Below are 21,618 nucleotides of genomic sequence, written 5' to 3'. Positions count from 1 at the left end.
ATTTCTGGAAGATAGGCACTATGCTAGTTTTGCTTTATAGTTTTAGTACAGTGAATAATATAGAAATTATTTTTTTAATGAAACAACATTGTTTGATGGTGATGATAAGAGTAATGATAACCAGTAGGACTTCATAAGTTAGTGTTGTCATGATGATGCAAACAAGGTAATATCTAGAGCAACTGGGAGTGATAGAATTTATTGGCAGAAGTCCACTCTGAAGGACAGTCCTTTTGTCTTGCTGATACTACAAAGAGGTGGGCTTCTGTACTCAGCACTGACTGTGAGGCCAGCTTTTTATCTCTGCTCTGCACCTCTACCCTAGTGTTCTTTTCTGCCCTCTCATGCTCCTTTCCAGTGTCAGTGCTGAACACAACCCTTCTCTGCCTCTCAACTCCACCTCACCATTGTCCTGTTTTCTTCCATCCAATAAGGAAGGAGGGCGGAGCTGTGCCTTCCCTGGCAGCCAGCATCTTGGGGCTTGCTTCAGGCTCCACCTCCCACACTATCCACCACCTGCTGTGGACTACACAGCTCTCATCCAGATGCTGTTTTTCCATCCTAGGAGCTGACCTCATTGTCCCTGGGGCTGGAGCCATCTATAAGGCGACACTTGCCAATTTGGGAGTTTATGGCAGTTTTATGTTTCTGGCACAGGAGTCAGCCTGTCCCATTGTCTTTTGTCATAAATAAGGTATTAGCAACCACCTTTCCTCTCTGCGCACAAACATGGCTGAAAACACAGAAGTGCGACTTGTATGTCACACATGGATATAGATTCACTAGTTTAGGAGTGTGGCTGCTGTCTATGGAAATTGCCAGCATACAGTTCTGCTTCCTGTTCTTGCAGACCAGCATGACATTTGGCTCAACTGAGCCCCTGTCATGGGCTGCCACACAAACATTATCTGATGCTGTCATTTCCTGGCAGTGAACAATTATTCCACATTGCCTCAAGATGCCCTCACAGTGTCCCTCTCACAGCAGCAGAACCAGTCCTCAAAAGGCAAATGTGTGGCCAGAGCATTCTTCTGGAGAACATAGGCAGGAAGAAAGCCAGTGTGGTTTACTGGAAACCACACCAAATATAGTCCTAAGAGCATGGCCACACTATGTAGACAATAGAGGAACTGGCCCCTCTGCCACTCACCATTTAGTTGTTACAACCAGACACGTGCCTTCCTGTGCCTTCCCCACCTGACATCACGAGGTGGGAAAGGTAGCAGCAGTTGGCTCTTTTCCACTATCACTGACCAGCCTCGCCACATAGCACTGTCAACTGGACGCTACCACACACCCTTAGCAACCCAGCTAATAGCTGTCTTTCCAGATTTGGTTTTTTCACTGATGTGCACTGTGTTCTTGGCCATAGCCCTAACTTTACATGCTTTAATTTCTCCATTCTTTAAAGGAATTTAATAGCAATCCAAGTTAAATTCTGCATCCTTAGAACAGATTGTGTCACATTAGTGCAAAATATACTTCATCATATGTACATTGAGGATAATTAACTACCTTAGTAATCCATCAAGTATCCAACTAATATTTACTTAATGTCTACTCTGTACATGTAATGGTACTACAGGCCCATTTTGAAGTTTTAACAACAAATTATATATATTGCTTGGAAATTTGTGTCTTTAAAAAGCTAATATCAATAGTTATTTCATATTTTAAATGACAAACACCTATTCAATACTTGGGACTCTTTAATAGGAATTTAAATGCAACAGAGGGATAAAAAGTGAAAAATTCCATTCAGATATCAGGTTTTATGAGGACTATATATAATGTTAGTAATAAATGATGTGGAGTTTCCTTACTGGAAAGTACTACTTATGCCAGGCACAGCAGGCCACGCCTGTAATCCCAGCACTTTGGGAGGGTGAGGCGGGAAGATCTCTTGAGCCCAAGAGTTCAAGACTAGCCTGGGCAACTTAGCGAAAAACCCGTCTCTACAAAAAATTTAAAAATTAGTCAGGTGTGGTGGCATGCGCCTGTAGTTCCAACTACTCTGGAGGCTCTGGCGGATCACTTGAGCCCAGGAGCTCAAGGCTGTGTGTGCTATGATTGCGCCACTACACTCCAGCCCAGGTGGTAGAGCGAGGGTCTCAAAAGAGAAAGAAAGAAAAAGAAGACTAATCATAATCATTCCTTACAAGACACAAAGCATTATCCTGACACAGAAATGTTATGGAAACCCAAACTGATATTTACACAGTTACTTGTAGGATCTCAGACCTTTGAAATAGTCATTAAAAAAATTATTTATTTATTTGAAATAGTCATTTTTGATCCCCAGAAGGAAGAAATCACAAATAAAAAAAAGAAGCATCTTAAGGCTCAGATCTGTAGATTGCTTTTTCAGGAACCCAGAGGACAGACAGCTGGGGAGGAAACTGCAGAGGAACTTGAGGTTTCTGGAGTGTGGATGGCTTACAAGTACCTGGCGACACCTTCACGCCCCAGGGTTGCTGTGGCACCACTTTTCCAAAATACTGCTTCCTAGGTACAATGTATCTTTTTATTTTTTTTGGTGAAAGGAGTCTTGCTCTGTCGCCCAGGCTGGAGTGCAGTGGCCTGGAGTGCAGTGGCGCAATCTCAGCTCACTGCAACCTCTGCCTCCCGGGTTCAAGCGATTCCCCTGCCTCAGCCTCCTGAATAGCTGGGATTACAGGCGCACGCCACCACGCCCGGTTAATTATTGTATTTTTAGTAGAGATGGGGTGCCAACATGTTGGTCAGGCTGGTCTCGAACTCCTGACCTCGAGATCTGCCCGCCTCAGGCTCACAAAGTGCTGGATTACAGGCATGAGCCACCACGCCTGGCGGGTACAATCTATCTTTATTTCTATTTTTTTGGTAATTTTTCTTTATCTACTGACATCCCCATGGAGGCCCTTTCTCTCCCCAACTTTCCCTCGTGTGTGAAATAAAGACCACTGAATCTATTAACTTCCCAGGCCTTGAAATTCCATTTTCGCACACACTGCCACCTCTAAACGACTTCTGAATTTTTTGTTGTTACCCCCTCAGCTAGGAGTTTCATTTGCCAAGCATTTTAACAGCAGAGAAGGCAATTCTGTGGGCCGATGGATTTGCGTTTAGGAGGCACAGATATCTCCTAATAACCTTCCTATCTTCACACTGGTGGCTTTTGAATTGTTCAGGGTTTTAGAAATACCATAATTTCAGCCTATTAAATATTAAGGGACTCCTTCAGATTCCCTGAGCCTTAAAGTTACGTTATGCAAATCTGTCCGAGTGTGTTTCCATGGTGCAGAATAAAAGTTATGGTAGAGTTTTTTGAAGCAGCATGACTATAAACGTCACTCCTGTCACTGCCTTTCACAAGAGCCCACTTGCGGTGAAATATTTTGAAAACAGAGCTTAAGTGGAGATAACGCAGAGCACAAACAGGCGGAAATAAGAATAAACCGTGCGTGGCAGGCAGAAACCCGGAGGTTGGCTGTTTCTGGAGGGGAAGAGAACGCTCTGTAAACCTGGAGGAGAAACCACGCGGGCCACTGTTTGGGGGCCTCCCGGGGGTCGTTTCCCTGGCCCCCTCGGGTTGGGGGGGCTCCTCCAGGCCAAGGAAGCGGCCCCCTAAAACCGCTTCCGGGACTGCAGCTTCTCTCCCCACACTCCCAAGGAGCAGAGCTTTCTTGGGCCACAATTCTCCGCGACCCAAAAATAACTACACAGATGTGAGGAAAAAGGCCAAAGCCTACAGCACAGGGCGGTGCTTACTTACAGCCTTATCACTTATGGCCAGGAAGCTCGAAACCTAACCCAGCGCCAGCCTTTTATAGCCGGTCCCTCGAGCCCCGCCCTAGCAACTTCTCCTGACAACGCCTCGCCCAGTGCTCTGCTGCCTTATCGGCCTCCGCCAGGCCTTTCCTGTTCCCCTCCCCCAGCCCGCGCCGCCCGGCCGTCCGACTCACTTGACCAGCCCCAGGGGAGGGGAGGAGCGAATGGAAGCGTGAGGGGCGGGGCGCTGGGAGATGCTCGCGTCATCAAGATGCGCCGGGCGAGTTACGGCGCCTGGTGTCTCAGGGAGGCTAGAGGTTCGGGGAGTTGGTGATATGGCGGAAGGCGCTGGGCTGGTATGGATTCGCGGTCCCGGCTTCGGGTGCAAGGCGGTGCGGTGTGCCTCGGCTCGGTGCACCGTCCGTGATTTTATCCACCGGCACTGCCAAGATCAGGTGAGGATTTTGGTTCCTGTTAGGAAGGAGAAAGAGGCAGACAGTTGGCAGCGCTGGGTGCGGAGTAGGTCTGTCCGGAGGAGGGAGGCGGGGTACCTCTATTCTCTGGGGTTTTCACTTCTTGAGGCTGAGAGTTCCTCAGTGTTAAGGTGCTTCGAACTGTTACAGAGAGCTTCCTTTACTTTTCTTTTGTGGTGGTGGTTTTGTCTCCCCACCAAGAGGGAGAAAAAAACTGTTAGAGGCACTTAGTCCGGCTCATAGTTACAAATACTTTGTTTCTCTTTCTTTATCCGTAAAAATAACGGTCTTCTGGCAGTTGGGCAGGCTGATTTTTAAGGCTACAGTCTTCACCTTCTTACTGTGGTTATGTGACGTGTATTTTGTTCAGTCATCACACAGCCTTGTGAAGCCCCAGCCTAGAGAAATATGTCATATCCGAACCCAGGCCAAAGGATGATTGGGGAAGAAAATTGATTCTTCTGGTCACTCGTTGTGACCAAGCATTCACACGTGTGTCCTGTTGAGAGCCTGGGTTCTTAGGGCCTGTTATGTAGAAGTGTTGACTAATCATTTGATGGTCTTATTTGTCCATGCACATTTGTGAAAGCCTACCAGGGACTTCCCAAGTTACACGTGAGCTTTTACTTAACTCTCAAGTAAGTAAGCTTTTACCAGCAATAAGATATTAAACCTATCCGGTTGTCAAAAGAATTTAGTGGTTTCCCTGAATCTAATTTTAATGTTGGCACTTGATCTAGAACTCTGTTCTTCTTTCCGCACCTCATCCATGCTTTCCTCGGCTATTTCCTCTGCTTACTATTTATAAGCTTAACAAATGTTAACACTGCAGTCTAAACCAGATTTTTAAGAGACTTGGATCGATTCCGTGAAGAAGCAATGTGTGTTTGCAAATAATACGGTTTTTCACTTTCCATGTTTTCCTTCCTGCTCTGTAATCCAGTCTAAAAACTGTAAGCACAACTGTTCTTGACCATGAAAATAATTGCATTCTAATTCCTTTGAAAATAATTCTTATCTCATGAGTACAGTTTTCTTTTCTCCTCTCTCCGCCCAACCCCCCCCCCCCCCACCGGCGGATTTTCACTCCTGTTGCCCAAGCTGGAGTGCAATGGCGCCATCTCGGCCACTGCAACCTCCGCCTCCTGAGTTCAAGCGATTCTCCTGCCTCAGCCTCCCAAGTAGCTGGGATTACAGGCGCCAGCCACCATGCCTGGCTAATTTTTGTATTTTTAGTAGAGACGGAGTTTCACCACGCTGGCCAGGTCTTGAACTCCTGACCTCGGGTGATCCTCTCACCTCAGCCTCCCAAAGTGCTGGGATTACAGGCTTGAGCCTCTCTTTCGGGCCTATGAGTACAGTTTTCAAACTTGCTGACAATTGATCCAAAGTGAAACCAGAAAAAATAGGATCTTAATCATGAGGTATGTTGGAAATAATTATTTTTAAATCGGAAGCAAGAAATAATAGGCCAGGTGCGGTGGCTCACGCCTGTAATCCCAACACTTAGGGAGGTTGAGGCAGGCAGATCACCTGAGGTCAGAGGTTCGAGGCCAGCTTGGCCAACATGGTGAAACCCCATCTCTCCTAAAAATACACAAAAATTAGCTAGGCATGGCGGCAGACGCCTGTAATCCCAGCTACTCGGGAGGCTGAAGCAGGAGAATCGTTTGAACCTGAGAGGTGGAGGTTGCAGTGAGCCGAGACTGAGCCATTGCACTCCAAACTGGGTGACAGAGCAAGACTCCGTCTCAAAAAAAAAGAAATATAAATGAGTGGATTCAGTCAGAAACTTAAGAAACATGACCATAGCAAATATGAATAGAAACACAAAAGAGTATTTGATGAGATACTGGAACAAATAAGAATAGCTCAAGTTCACACCTATGTTTTTAAAAACAAAACTAGTCTGACACATGATGAAGATAGTGTTAACTCCCACTGAGAAAATAAAAATCTGCCCTGCTTTTCATCAGGCTGGGATAACAGACACAAATACAGCCAGCTGCAAAATTTTTGTTTGTTTTTGTGTCCCCCACACTACACCGTTGTACAGCTACAGAGTATAGGAAATGGTGATATGTCATAATGTCATAACGACCCCCATGAAGGTCTGCTACTTTCTTATTCACTGAGAAACCTCCGTCTTGAAAACCAAATAATATCTAAGGAATTTTGCTGTTTGAAGTTCTCTCAATAAGAGTGAACCCTCCCACTCTTGCCCTGTAGAGAAGCATTCTTGATTTCCAACCCAGGACAGAGCTTCCCATTAAGGGTTTCTGGACACAACTTTCCACATTTATCTTAAATTTGTAGTTTCCAAGGAAAGAGGAGCCTTCACAATCCGGAGCTGATGTTGATGTTTTTATATACAGTCCTGTTTTATTTTGAACGTGTTTAAATACTGCTTGATGTCAATTTCACCTCAACTCCACCCTAGCCCCAAATCTTGTAATGACACTCCTTTCTTTGTGTTGGTGAGATACCCATGACTCCTGGTGTGCAGTTCCCCTCGTTGCAGTGAATAAATAAGTTTGACAGGTTTATCTCTGATAGCGGTAGGCTGATTGTGCTAAAACACACATGGTAATTTGTGTTTGAAGCACTTTACAATGCACAAATGGTTAAAAACAGTTAAATTGAGTCTAAATGTTGTATCCTTTTTTCTGCTTGTGACTTCATTGACAAGAATCTTACGTAGAAAATGCAATTCTGTTGATCAGTTGTTTTGTTTAATAAGCCATTCTGTTTGGAAATGAAGTGTACATAATTTCCTTGGTGTATACTTTCTGCCTTCATATTAATATCTTTTAAAATACCCTACCCATTAGACATACAAAAGGCTTCTAATGTGTAAACATTAAATAGATACAAAATGTATTACCCATCTTATTAAATGTTTACAACAGTTAAGGTATACAGTATTTTAAAGACAAGAATAGTCCTTCATGTTACCTCATTGCAAATAGCCTGAGCTGAGCTCCCGTGCTCTTCCCTCCCGCCATTATATTTGCCTAGGAGAACCCCAGATAACATAAATCCAACTCTCCACCTGTTCTGCCCTGGCTGGGCAGTGACTGTGGTAGAGAACTATAATCACATAGCTCAGTCTCCATACATCCACCAGCCTGGTGATGGTTGGTAATTCTGTATTTCCTTGGTCCAGAGTGGGCTTTTACTGGGTTACAGGACTGCTGAGAGTATTGATTCATGTAGGCTTTGGGGCAGCGCCACAGAATCTGGGGCTGCCCATCATCTTCAACAACTTTGCTCATTTTTGCTCATTTTTCATGTTTTTATGTCTCCCATGGTGTACTTATATTGATTTATTAAAAACCATACTCTTGACTCGTTCCTTCTCTACTTCTTATTCCTCCTACCTGCACTTTTTAGGATTGAGGACTACTTTTGATGTTCAATTTAGTTTTACCTGTTTAAGAAAGTCAGAAAATGGTACCTCCACAGTTATTTAATCTGAGTCCTGCTTAGTCTTCTACCTTGACTTAGATTACGTATCAAAGAAGAAGAAGCAGTTTTTGTTTTGACCGAAAAGACTGAAGTTTCTTCTATATGTGATAATTAGGTAATATTGGGAAAAATTTATACCCAAAATGCATCATGTGAAATGACTTTTTTTCTCCCAGTAGTTTACATTTTCAGTTCAACAAATATTAATTGAACACCCACTATTGTAACCAGAGTAATAAAAAGACAGCTAGGTCCCGCCTTGTAACAAACTTAGATTATTATCTCATAAAAGGCATTAAAAAACCAAATTTGTCTCTAGGATGTTCCAGTGGAAAACTTCTTTGTGAAATGCAATGGAGCACTCATTAACAGCAGTGACACAGTGCAGCATGGAGCTGTTTATAGTTTGGAACCCAGACTTTGTGGTGGAAAAGGAGGTAGGACATGAACATTGACTACTTAGTTGTAGCACATTTGCAGTCTTTATTTATTTTTATTTATTTATTTTTATATTCTGCTGCTGACATTTGCTGTCTTTAGCCATGGTATTAAATTAACAAACTTCTTAGTCTCTTTAGTATGCCAATATTGTTTTGCCTTATGAATTCTTTTATTTACTTAACCTGATTTTGGACATTTTCTCTTTTATTCTTTTGTTTTCTTTCTCTCTCTCTCTCTCTTTTTCTTTTTCTTTTTTTTTTTTTTTTTTTTTTTTGAGATACCATCTTGTTTTGTCACCCAGGCTGGAGTACAGTGGTGTGATCATGGCTCACTGCAGCCTTGACCTCCTGAACTCAAGCAATACTCCCACCTCAGTTTCCCTGGTAGCTGGGACTACAGGCACACGCCACCATGCCTAGCTAAGTTTTGTGTTTTTTGTAGAGATGGAGTTTCACTATGTTGCTCAGGCTGTCTTTTATTTTTGTCGAGGAAGAAATATTGTATGATACTATTCCCACTTTCTTCAGCTGGATAGCTCTTAGGGAACCCAGGCTCTAAAACTTTGGGGAAAATTAGATGAAGAGAGATGGCCATTATTCTGTTCAATTTGCTGAATAAATAGTTTTTGTTTTTCTAAATCTCCTTCCATTTTAATCAGAATTTTCTCTCATTATTATAGTTCCAAAGGAAGTCTAAAGTTACCTTAGGAAACACAATTGTTTACAAGTTGAGGCAGATTGAGGTTTTGTTTGTATTAACACAACTACTAAGAAAGAAAATGACAAAGAGCGAAAACAATATAAACAGTTCTTGGTGTTCTCCTTAATGTAGTAACATGTGATCCCTAAGCTTTCTCAAAATCTACAGTGATTTGGTTTGGTTTTCAGAGAGCTGACGTCTCAGACTGTATCCACCTGTTTGAAATCGTGTCATTAAGAATGAAGCATGGGCTGGGCATGGCGGCTCACGCCTGTAATCCCAGCACTTTGGGAGGCCAAGGTGGGTGGATCACCTGGGTCAGGAGTTCGAGACCGGACTGGCCAACATGGCGAAACCTCGTCTCTACTAGAGATATAAAGATTAGCCAGGTGTGGTGGTACCCGCCTGTAATCTCAGCTACTTGGGAGGCTAAGGCACAAGAATCACTTGAACCTGGGAGGTGGAGGCTGCAGTGAGCCGAGATTGTGCCACTGCACTGCAGCCTGGGCGACACAGTGAGACTCTGTCTCAAAAAAAAAATAATGAAGCATGTGGCCAGGTGTGGTGGCTCACAACTATAATCCCAACACTTTGAGAGTCCAAGGTGGGAGGACTGTTTGAACCCAGGAGTTTGAGACTAGCCTGGGTAAGATGGTGAAACCGTGGTGTCTACAAAAAAAAAAAAAAGCTAGCTGCGTCGGCACATGCCTGTAATCCTAGCAACTTGGGAAGCTGTGGTAAGAAGATCCATTGACAATGCCCAGGAGTTCAAGGCTGCGGTGAGCTTTGATTGCATCAAGCCATTGCACCCTAGCCTGGGTGACAGAGCAAGGCCCCATCTCTTAGGGGGAAAAAAAATGAGTGAATGAAGCATGTCGTATCAGCCAGTGAGAGCTTAAAATTGCCTTTCCTTCTAAACTCATTGAAAAATCTCACTATATACTTTTTAAGTCCTTAATCTGAGAATCTTGGTATATCTGTCATTGGGTAAAGCTTTTTAAGTATTCTAGCTGTACAGGTATTATGCCTGTGTGCAAATAACTAACACAAGGATAAAAAATTAGATTTGGGAAGGCTAGGTATTTTATCTCAGAACTATAAAATGAAGGGTGAAAGGCATGAGGTTCTTTTACTTTCACCGCCTGAATTAGAACCTTGATGTTCATCTTTTCTGAAAGAAAAAAAAAATAAAAGAAAGTAGAGATCATTGTTAATCTTGTGATGTAGATTGTTTTCACAAATTCTGCTTTTATTCATCCTTGAACACATTTTAACCTGCTTTCTCCAAATACATCTGTTCAGGTTTTGGATCTATGCTCCGAGCACTTGGTGCTCAGATTGAGAAGACAACCAATCGAGAAGCTTGTCGGGATCTCAGTGGAAGGAGACTACGTGATGTCAATCATGAAAAAGCGTAGGATGCCCACCTTTTTTTGTTTTTTTTGAAGAGAGACATATACTTTCCTATCAGTAGTGATTATACATATGCCATGCATATTGGAAATGGAAACTTAAAATATTTACATCTGAATTTATTATCAGATTTAACATTTTCCATAATTTAATAATTATCTTTGGGATTTAGTTAAGATCAGTACCATATGCTAGTAGTAAGCATGGCACACCTTTCTAAGAGAATTATCACAGTATGAACAAGTGCATTAATTCATGAGGGACATTTTATATATAAAAGTGTGTATGTAATATATCCATTCAGTTACATCTCTTCCTCCCTCATCCCCAGAATGGCTGAATGGGTAAAACAACAAGCCGAGCGAGAGGCTGAAAAGGAGCAGAAGCGGCTGGAGCGACTGCAGCGGAAGCTTGTAGAACCCAAGCACTGCTTCACCAACCCTGACTACCAGCAGCAGTGCCATGAGATGGCTGAGCGTCTGGAGGATTCCGTCCTCAAAGGTGAGAATGAGGATTCCTTAATGTGTTCAGCTGGCACCCCTGAAGCCAGCTGTTCAGACTGCTCTACACTACACACAAAGAGCAGTTCTTAAGCTTTTTTTAGGTTACAGATGTCTTGAGAATCTGATGAAAACCTTGGAACTTTTATCCTCAAAAATGAACACAGTATATTTTTAAAAAAAAGAACACATACACAACATTTGGCATTTTTTTTCCCCCCGAGATGGAGTCTTGCTCTGTCACCCAGAGCTGTAGTGCAATGACACGATCTCGGCTCACTGCAACATCCGCCTCCCAGGTTCAAGCAATTCTCCTGTGTCAGCCTCCGGAGTAGCTGGGGTTACAGGCGTGCACCACCACGTCTGGTTAATTTTCATATTTTTAGTACAGACAGGGTTTCACCATGTTGGCCAGGCTGGTCTCAAACTCCTGACCTTGTGATCTGCCCGCCTTGGCCTCCCAAAGTGCTGGGATTACAAGCGTGAGCTACTGTGCCCAGCAAACATTTGGCATATTTAACCCCTGAATTCCATGGGGTCATGGGCCCCAGGTAAGAACATTTTTGTTTGTGTTTAGAGATAAGCTAAGTCTTCAGAAGATGTCTAGACCTCAAAGAATTTCCTGCCGGTTTTAGGTCAGTTTTTAATGCGAATGATTATCATTAACTTTTGTTTTTAGCATCCAAAACATTATGGCAGGCTTAGTATGGGAACAATTGAATAAGAAACAATCTTTTTCCATCAAAAAGGTCATGACATAACAGGAAAAAGACAAGTGTATGCAAATAACTAACACAGGAATAAATAATTAGGTTTGGCGAGGGCTAAGTATGAACTTGTCAGTCTCAAAAGTTCTAAATTGTGCAATGGTGCCTTAAAAATCTGCTCCTAGGCCGGGCGCGGTGGCTCAAGCCTGTAATCCCAGCACTTTGGGAGGCCGAGACGGGCGGATCACGAGGTCAGGAGATCAAGACCATCCTGGCTAACATGGTGAAACCCCGTCTCTACTAAAAATACAAAAAACTAGCCGGGCGACCTCGTGGGCGCCTGTAGTCCCAGCTACTCGGGAGGCTGAGGCAGGAGAATGGCGTGAACCCGGGAGGCGGAGCTTGCAGTGAGCTGAGATCCGGCCACTGCACTCCAGCCTGGGCGACAGAGCAAGACTCCGTCTCAAAAAAAAAAAAAAATCTGCTCCTAGACTAGAATGTTTATTAAATCTGTGTAAATTTGGAATTAACTGTATAAAATGTTGGTATCTTAAGAAATTTAAATCTAGAACTGTAGATAGCAGCTCTTTTTGCAATCCATGTTATTTATAATTTCTTTAAACTCAGTCCCTATAGTAGAAACTGAGTTGTTTAAATTTCTGGTTAGGTATGCAGGCTGCCTCCAGCAAGATGGTTTCAGCAGAAATCAGTGAGAATCGGAAACGGCAATGGCCTACCAAATCTAAAACAGACAGAGGAGCCAGTGCGGGAAAGAGGAGATGCTTCTGGTAAGTGTTTCACTTTCATTCCCAACTGATCTTTGAGGACTGATATGAGACATTTTCTCATGTTTATCTGGCATAAACACATTTTTGTGTAATGTTTGGTGGGAGCTCAGAAAATTTCCAGAGTGCTTCGGGCTTTAGGTTTCAGTGATTGTCACATTGTACATACTGCGGTAATGGTTTCTGCTGTGAATGCCATTAATTGAATTTTTAAAGGATGAATTTTTTCCTTACACTGAAACATAAAAATAGCTTTATATTTGAATTACTTTTTTGGTGTTGAGGGGGTTTAACTTTTAGAAATTCTAGGTGGAAATCAAGCTGTACTTTCCAGCTGGTTGTTTTCTGTGTTTTTTTGCGGTCATTGAGGTCTGGTCACTTTGCCAGACTTCTCTTCACCACTTTCGCACTTGAGGGTAAAAAGCACAGTAGTACTTTTTCTTGTCCATTCTTCTGATAGTTCTCTTGTCCCTCTAGTTGGTCGTCTTTGTTGCCAGTGACTTCCCTTGGGCCAAGTTCTTGAAAATAAGTTTATCCCCTTTGGGGATAAACAGATAATTGTTAATCAAAGATCATATAACACTGTGAGTTCAGCATACAATGTTTGTTCTTTCTGAAATGGGAATTAAATGTTCCTGAGAGAAAGGGTGGTGACACTACCTGTGGTTTGTATTTTTTTAAATGAGGTTTACTGAGGTATAATTTATATATAGCAAAATTCACCCTTTTTGGTTGATTGGTTCTATGACTTTTGAAAAATGTATGCTATGTAGTCACGTAACCACCACCACAATCTAGATAGTATTTTAATGACCTGAAATAGTTCCCACGTGCCCTTTTGTAGTTAAGTCCCTTTTCCCACCTCCAGACCCTGGCAACCATTGGTCACCAGTGTGATATTTGTTACTATGGTTTAGTCTTTCCTAGGATGTCATATAGCCTTTTTTTTTTTTTTTTTTTTTTTTTTTTTTGAGACAGAGTCTCGCTCTGTCGCCCAGGCTGGAGTGCAGTGACCGCATCTCAGTTCACTGCAAGCTCCGCCTCCCGGGTTTACGCCATTCTCCTGCCTCAGCCTCTGGAGTAGCTGGGACTACAGGCACCCGCCACCTCACCCGGCTAGTTTTTGTATTTTTTAGTAGAGACAGGGTTTCACCGTCTTAGCCAGGATGGTCTCGATCTCATGACCTCGTGATCCGCCCGTCTCGGCCTCCCAAAGTGCTGGGATTACAGGCTTGAGCCACTGCGCCCGGCCTCAAATAGCCTTTAGTGTCTGGCTTTTCTCACTTAATATAAAGCTTTTGAGATTCATCCATGGTAGTGTATGTATCAGTAGTTCATTCTTTTTTATTACTCAGTATCATTGCATGGTATGAACGTACCACAGTTTGTTTATCCAGTCTCCATTTGGTAGACATTTGGGTAATTTCTGGGTTTGAGTAATTATTAATAAAGCATTGGTTTTTTTTTTTTTTTTTTTTTTGAGACAGGTTCTCACTCTGTTGCTGAGGTTGGAGTGCAGTGGCACGATCTCGGCTCACTGAAGCCTTGACCTCCCAGGCTTAAGCTGTCCTCCCATCTCAGCCTCCTGAGTAGCTGGGGATAGGGCAAATACCACCACACCCAGCTGATGTTTTTGTATTTTTTTGTGAAGACAGGGTTTTGGCATGTTGGCCCAGGCTGGTCTCAAACTCCTGACTTCAGGTGACCCTCCCGCCTCAACCTCGCAAAGTGCTGGGATTATAGGCGTGAGCCACCACTTCTGGCCCACGCATAGGATTTATAAATTGTGTGTGTGTGTGTGTGTGTGTGTGTGTGTATTTTAATATTTATTATTGGGCAACACCTCTATAAAATAGAATAATTGTTCCTAGGATTTTCTTTATTTTTTTTCACCAATCAAGTCAAGGAGCAGCACCAAATAATTTTCTTCTTTCCTTCTTTTTTTTTTTGAGACAGAATCTTGCGGCCGGGCGTGGTGGCTCAAGCCTGTAATCCCAGCACTTTTGGAGGCCGAGACGGACGGATCACGAGGTCAGGAGATCGAGACCATCCTGGCTAACACGGTGAAACCCCGTCTCTACTAAAAATACAAAAAACTAGCCGGGCGAGGTGGCGGTGCCTGTAGTCCCAGCTACTCGGGAGGCTGAGGCAGGAGAATGGCGTGAACCTGGGAGGCGGAGCTTGCAGTGAGCTGAGATCTGGCCACTGCACTCCAGCCTGGGTGACAGAGCGAGACTCCGTCTCAAAAAAAAAAAAAAAAAAGAGAGACAGAATCTTGCTCTGTCACCCAGGCTGGAGTGCAATGGCATGATCTCGGCTTACTGCAACCTCCGCCTCCCAGGTTCAAGCAATTCTCCTGCCTCAGTCTCCTGAGTAGCTGGGACTACAGCCATGCACCACCACATCTGGCTAATTTTTGTATTTTTAGTAGAGACGGTGTTTCACCATGTTGGCCAGGCTAGCTTTGAACTCCTAACCTCAAGTGATCCACCCACCTCAGCCTCCCAAAGTGCTGGGATTACAGGCATGAGCCATCACACCTGGCTGGATTTTCTTTATAACTATTATTATTATTATTATTATTATTAATTATTTTTGAGACAGAGTCTCACTGTGTGGCCCAGGCTGGAGTGCAGTGGCGTGATCACGGCTCACTGCAACCTCTGCCTCCTGGGTTTAAGTGATTCCCCTGCCTCAGCCTCCCCAGTAATTGGGACTACAGGCACCGCCACCAGGCCCAGCTAATTTTTGTATTTTTAGTAGAGACGAGATTTCACCATATTGGCCAGGCTGGTCTTGAACTCCTGACCTTGTGATCCACCCGCCTTGGCCTCCCAAAGTGCTGGGATTACAGGCGTGAGCCACCACACCCGGCCAACTATTATTTTATCTAATTTCCAACGGTCGAAGTTAATGTAATACGGCAAAAAAAAACTTTAAGCAACATCAATTTTGCTTTTAGAGATTCAGAACTTTAGAAAGGAGATTCTCTTGGATCTTTGGGACAGTTGGTTCCAGTCTCATTGAAATTTTTTCCTTCTGTTTATAAGCTCTGGAATATGTTTTTCCTAAATGTGCCTGTTCTTCATCTCAAGCTAGCAGAGACAGATTCTGTTTCCTGAACAAACTGTAACTCTTTGCTTTATTTATTTATTTTTGAGATGGAGTCTTACTCTGTCACCCAGGCTGGAGTACAATGGCATGATCTCAGCTCACTGCAACCTCTGCCTCCCGGGTTCAGGTGATTCTCCCACCTCAGCCTCCTGAATAGCTGGGATTTTAGGCGCGTGCCACCACACCCGGCAAATTTTTGTGTTTTTAGTAGAGATGGGGTTTCACTGTGTTGGCTAGTCTGGTCTCAAACTCCTGACCTTGTGATCTGCCTGCCTTGGTCTCCCAAAGTCCTGGGATTACAGGCCTGAGCCACTGCGCCCAGCCAATTCTTTAATTCACATAGAAGCTACAAATGCTGTTAAACCTTTCTGTTGCTTCTGACAGGTTGGGCATGGAGGGACTAGAGACTGCAGAAGGGTCCAGCTCTGAGAGCTCAGATGATGACAGTGAAGAAGCACCAAGCACTTCAGGATTGGGTTTCCATGCTCCAAAAATTGGCAGTGTTGGTGTCGAGATGGTAGCCAAATTTCCCAGTAGTTCTCAGAGGGCGAGAGTAGTGAATACAGACCGTGGATCACCAGAACAACTGCAGATCCCGGTGACTGACTCTGGGAGGCATATTTCAGAAGACTTATGTGCTGGGCTGGGGGAGTCCAAAGAGCATATGGAAAGCGGGATGGTTACAGAAACAGAAGAGACCCAGGAGAAGAAGGCAGAGAGTAAAGAACCCATAGAAGAGGAACCCACTGGGGCTGGACTGAATAAGGATAAAGAGACAAAAGAAAGGACTGATGGGGAAAGAGTTGCCGAGGTAGCACCTGAAGAAAGGGAAAACGTTGCCTTTGTCAAACTGCAGGAAAGCCAGCTAGGAGACACAGTAAGTATGTTTTGGGGTTGATATCTAGAGCTAAATCAATTTAATCTCCACAATAAGTCATTAAAATGGAAATATGCTTCTCCTCCTCAGCTGCTTAGTGAAAGGCTTGTTTGATTTTAAGAAGTACGGATTATGGTGAAGCTTGCCTTGTTCCCCAAAAGACTCTTTTTAAGCTCTGGCATTTATAGTATGTTGCCACTAGGTGGTGTCCTTGATTCCATAGTGTATCAATTGTAAGATGCATGTTTTCCACATTTTAGCATGTCTAAGATGTGTATAACATATTATAGCTTAATTGGTATTGTTTATTCTTAGTAATACATGAACAAGAGTATATTACGATCGATGGCATTTTAGATTTGATGAAATGTGCTCATTTTTCCTGTCACTAAATTGCTACTCAGCTTTTTCTAATGTGAGGATAGTTTGAACAATAGTTTCAGCTGCATGTGAAGACCTCTTCTATAGAAGAGGAATCTCTCCTTTTAAATTTATCATTAAATCTTAAGTACCCACAGTCAGCCTTTTAAAAAAGGCATCTTCAGCCAGGTGTGATGGCTCATGCCTGTAATCCCAGCACTTTGGGAGGCCGAGGCAGGCAGATCACTTGAGGTCAGGAGCTTGAGGCCAGCCTGGCCAGCATGGTGAAACCCTGCCTCTATTAAAAATACAACAACAACAAAAAGTAGCCAGGCATAGTGGTGCATGCCTGTAATCCCAGCTACTCAGGAGGCCGAGGCACGAGAATCGCTTGTGCTCTGGGAGGCAGAGGTTGCAGTGAAATAATGAGATTGTACCACTGTACTCCAGCCTGCGCGACAGAGGGAGACTCCATCTCAAAAAATAATAGTAAAATAAAAAAAGCATTTTCATTTCATTCTCTCAAAAAGTTGGTTTTTCACTGTCTACAATGGACTGGCTTCCGGCAAAAATCCCTAATGTTCTTTGATCTAATGGTTTGCTTTTTAGAATAGGTGAAACCTAAACTACTTAATTTCCTTCGATAAACACAAAACCTACCATTCATTTAGCCAGCACCTTCCCCTACCCCCAGTAAGTAAAAATGCATAAATTGCCCTTTCTGGTGAGAATATTGGAATTTTTTTATGCTAAGGGCCTTACAGTCTCTGGAGTTGTAAGCATATAATATTTATATTACGTGTATGCATTAGATAAGAGCTTTATCCGGACTGAAGTCTTAGAAAAATAAAAACGGAATCATAGGATAAAACCTGATATTTTTCAATGTTAGCCATGGAGTTTTGTTCTTGATGTTGTAGTAATAGCTGCTGTATTCCTAACAACCAGGTGTGATTATTTAAACACACATAAGTGGTATTTTAGAATTTGGTCACAAATAAGCCAAGGTTAACTCCCAGAAATCTAACAAAATAGCTTTTTTAAGAAAACAAAGATCAACTAGAAAGATAGAGTTTGTCTCCAGAGCTCTTTAATATTTTAAAACTGTGAAAGAAAGTTATTCTTTGAATGTAGTTTTTAAAAATCATCCAAAGATGAACATTTTCATTCTTTTCAAGGTATCATTAGCAATATTTAATTTTGTCTTTTTTTTTTTTTTAAGACAGAGTCTTACTCTGTTGCTCAGGCTGGAGTGCAGTGGTGTGATTTCTGCTCCACCTCCCAGGTTCAAGTGATTCTCCTGTCTTAGTCTCCAGAGTAGCTGAGACTACAGGCATGCGCCACCACACCTGGCTAATTTTTGCATTTTTAGTAGAGATGGGGTTTTACCATGTTGACCAAGCTGGTTTCGGATTCCTAACTTCCAGTGTTCCACCTGCCTCCATCTCCCAAAGGGCTGGGATTACAGGCTAATTTTGTCTTAAAGTCTATAAAGGCACTTGGTGAGTAGAACAGTTGCGAGTCTATTGAACAGCATTTGAGTTTGTTATATAAGGGGGAGCTCTGACGGTTGGTCTTAATTACTCAATTAGAACAGAAAGCATTAAGATTATGGAATTAGTAGATTCAGAAGCTTGGGATTCTCATTAAGCTTTTAGGAGTGCCTACTCTTTTCTGTGGGAATAGTGTGGGGATAGGCTGGCTATATTTTACTGTTTAGATTTTTACTAGAAAAATCAGAAAAGAAAGCAATATTAAAAATCTGTTTGGGAATGCTATACTTCTGTTACTGTTCTGAATGCTTTTTTCTAAATGTATAGATGAAAAATTAGTTTTTATGTGTATTGAGAATACTTCTGGAATAACATGTGGAGGGATGATTAAAATTCAGTTGCGGGATGTGGCAAATTAAATGAAAAAGTCTCAAGAAATAAAAGGTACTCTACAGTTAAAAAATTTTGAGTCTTTATTCAGAGGAAGAAGCCTGTTTTAAATACTTTATTTTTTTCCCCCAGGTTATTGATAAGGAAACTATAGATTTATTGGCATTCAGCTCTGTTGCAGAACTGGAGTTGCTGGGTTTGGAGAAGCTCAAATGTGAACTGATAGCCCTTGGACTGAAATGTGGGGGCACTCTGCAGGAGCGGGCAGCAAGACTCTTCTCTGTCAGAGGACTAGCAAAGGAGCAAATTGACCCGGCTTTATTTGCCAAGCCTTTGAAAGGGAAGAAAAAATGAGTGTCATCAGAGCTGATTCCTATTGCTTTATAGTGTCTACCATTTATAACCTGCATAATGTGGACTCTTGACCAGTATTCCTGTTGATATTAAAAGCTAACTTTTTAGTAACCCAATTCTAACTATCCCCTTTTTCCTTGTTAGATCTGTAGAGTTAACGTCTGAAACCATCTGGGCCTTAAATTTTCTTTGTCTAGTTTTCTGTAATGTACTTAATAAATATAGGGCTATTCACATTTTTTGGTTTGATCTTGTGTCATTTAGGTAATGAATCTATCCAAGGAATCTATCCTTTTGACCCAGGTTATCAAATTTGTAGATATAAGTTTATTTATAATGGTCCCTTGTTACCCATTTAATGTCTGTAGGGGCTGTGTTGATAATTTCCTTTTCATTATGATACTGGTAATTTCTGTTCTCACTTTCCTAATCAGGTTGGGTAGGGGTTTATCAGTTTTATTAATCTGACTTGTTTCTTATTTTTTATTATTTTTTATTTTTTTGAGACAGAGTCTTGCTCTGTCGTCCAGGCTGGAGTGCCATCTCGGCTCACTGCAAGCTCTGCCTCCTGGGTTCACGCCATTCTCATGCCTCAGCCTCCCGAGTAGCTAGGTCTACAGGTGCCCACCACCACACTCAGCTAATTTTTTGTATTTTTGGTAGAGACGGGTTTCACTGTGTTAGACAGGATGGTCTCGATTTCCTGAGCTCATGATCCACACCCGCCTAACTTTTAAAGAACCAACCTTTGGTTTTATTTTTTTCAATTGTTTATATAATTGATTTATTTTATTTTCTTTCTTCTACTTAGCTTGAGTTTCCTTTGATCTTTTTAGTTCCTTAAGATAAGCCTTAGGTCATTGATCTTAGACGTTATTTAAAATACATACATTTTCCTTTAAACATTACTTTGTGACTTTACAATTTTATTATGTTGTATTTTTATTATTCCGTTCTAATTTTCCTTTTTATGTTGTATTTTTATTATTCAGTTCTAATTTTCCTTTTTTTTTTTTTTGAGATGGAATTTCACTTTTGTCGCCCAGGCTGGAGTGCAATGGTGCAATCTCAGCTCACTGTAACCTCTGCCTCCCAGGTTCAAGTGATTCTCCTGCCTCAGTCTCCTGAGTAGCTGGGATTACAGGTTCCAGCCACCATGCCTAGCTAATTTTTGTATTTTTAGTAGAGATGGGGTTTCACCACAGTGGCCAGGCTGGTCTTGAACTCCTGACCTCAGGTGATCCACCCACCTCGGCCTCCCAAAGTGCTGGGATTACAGGTGTGAGCCACCACACCCAGCCTCATTATTTTCTGATTTCCCCCCTGAATTCTTCTTTGACCCATGGATTATCAAAAGTGGGTTGTCTGATTAGCAAACATTTGTTTTTTTTCCTCTTAATATCTTATTGTTGCTAATTTCTACTTTAATTCCATTGAGGTCAGAAAATATCCTCTTTATGATTTCAATCCTCTTAGTTTTATTGAGACTTGTTTTATGACCCAATATGTTGTCTGTCATGGTGAATGTACCACACACAGTTTAAAAGAATGCATATTTTAGGCCAGGTGTGGTGGCTCATGCGTGTAATCCCAGCACTTTGGGAGGCTGAGGTGGGAGGATCATTTCGAGACCAGCCTGGGCAACGTATAGCGAGACCATGTCTCTAAAAAAATATATATATAATTTGAATTGTTGGGTTAATATGTTTGTAATACCGATTAGATTAAGTGGTTGATAATACTGTTCAGATCTTCTATGTCTTTACTGATTTTTTTGTTTATTTCTATCAGGTGCTGAGAAAGGATGTTAAAATCTTCAATTATGATTGTGGAATTGTCCATTTCTTAAATGCTACCAGTCTTCATATTTTGAAACTCTAATAGCTTAGGTTATGTTATGTCTTCCTAATGTATTGACTATTTTGTCATTATGAAATTTCCCTCTGTCTATGGTAATTTGGGTTAGAAATCTACTTTATCTTATGTGAATATAGCCACTGCAGCCTTCTTAAGCTTAGTGTTTGTACAGTATACCTCTTTCTATTAATTTACTTTGTACTTCTGTGCCTATTTAAAGTAGTTTATTTAAACATATACTTGAGTCTTGCATTTTTATATATTGTATCTGTGCCTTTTAATAAGTGTTTATTAACATTAAATGTAATTATTAATAGGTTTCTAATATTTTACATGTTTCCTGTTTAGATAAGATTATTTTATAATTGTATTTTAATTTATTGACTCTTTAGCTATACTGTTTTAATAATGTTTTTGAGTTGGATGTTCTAGTGATTACAATATACATTCTTAATTTTTCAGTCTACCTAGAGTTGATGTGCCACGTCACATAAAATGTAGAAATCTTTTAAGTGTGTACATCCATTTATCATACCTGTCTTTTATGCTGTAGTTGTCGTGCATACTAAATCTACATATATTGTAAGTCCTGTCATAAGTTACAATTTCTGCTTTAAATAATGATACGTATTTTAAAGAAATTTAGAGGAAAAAATAAAATCTTTTCTATTCACATATTTACCATTTCTAATATTCTTCATTTCTTCTTGAAGATCTAATAGCCTTTCCCTTAAGCCTGAAGAATTTTCTGTAGCATTTTTTGTGTCTCCTGTCAACAAATTAGTTTTCTCCCTTTTTTTATTTTGAGACGGAGTTTCGCTCTTGTTGCCCAGGCTGGAGTGCAGTGGCACAATCTCAGCTCACTGCATCTTCCACCTCCTGGGTTCAAGCAATTCTCCTGCCTCAGCCTCCTGAGTGACTGGGATTGGGCATGTGC

At 41.8% G+C, this 21,618-nt stretch overlaps 1 protein-coding gene across 2 annotated transcripts; it reads left to right on the top strand.

Annotated features, from left to right (window-relative positions):
* Positions 1–4,026: 4,026 nt before the first annotated feature.
* On the top strand, positions 4,027–21,355 carry SDE2 (SDE2 telomere maintenance homolog). Of its 2 annotated transcripts, none has more exons than XM_030936834.1 (7): positions 4,027–4,205; positions 8,011–8,128; positions 10,134–10,245; positions 10,576–10,745; positions 12,119–12,239; positions 15,735–16,227; positions 20,616–21,355. In XM_030936834.1, exons 1-7 carry the CDS (start codon positions 4,086–4,088, stop codon positions 20,703–20,705), a joined length of 1,224 nt encoding a protein of 407 aa, XP_030792694.1. In that variant the 5' UTR covers positions 4,027–4,085; the 3' UTR covers positions 20,706–21,355. The 2 variants fall into 2 exon arrangements, with proteins under 2 accessions (XP_030792694.1, XP_010380333.2); XM_010382031.2 differs by lacking the exon at positions 20,616–21,355 and adding an exon at positions 18,603–19,397 and having other exon boundaries at positions 4,030–4,205.
* Positions 21,356–21,618: the final 263 nt, after the last annotated feature.

The sequence above is a fragment of the Rhinopithecus roxellana genome, chromosome 8, assembly GCF_007565055.1.
Source record: "Rhinopithecus roxellana isolate Shanxi Qingling chromosome 8, ASM756505v1, whole genome shotgun sequence".
In the NCBI taxonomy this organism is placed as follows: domain Eukaryota; kingdom Metazoa; phylum Chordata; class Mammalia; order Primates; family Cercopithecidae; genus Rhinopithecus; species Rhinopithecus roxellana.
This window is presented reverse-complemented; position numbering and strand designations above follow the sequence as displayed.

Bases quoted from the DNA above. Each gene is read 5' to 3' on its own strand.
- SDE2 (XM_010382031.2), top strand. From the start codon at position 4,086: ATGGCGGAAGGCGCTGGGCTGGTATGGATTCGCGGTCCCGGCTTCGGG. The intron at 12,240-15,734 runs GTAAGTGTTTCA...TGCTTCTGACAG, and splicing joins GGAAAGAGGAGATGCTTCTG to GTTGGGCATGGAGGGACTAG. The intron at 16,228-18,602 runs GTAAGTATGTTT...TTTTTCCCCCAG, and splicing joins AAAGCCAGCTAGGAGACACA to GTTATTGATAAGGAAACTAT.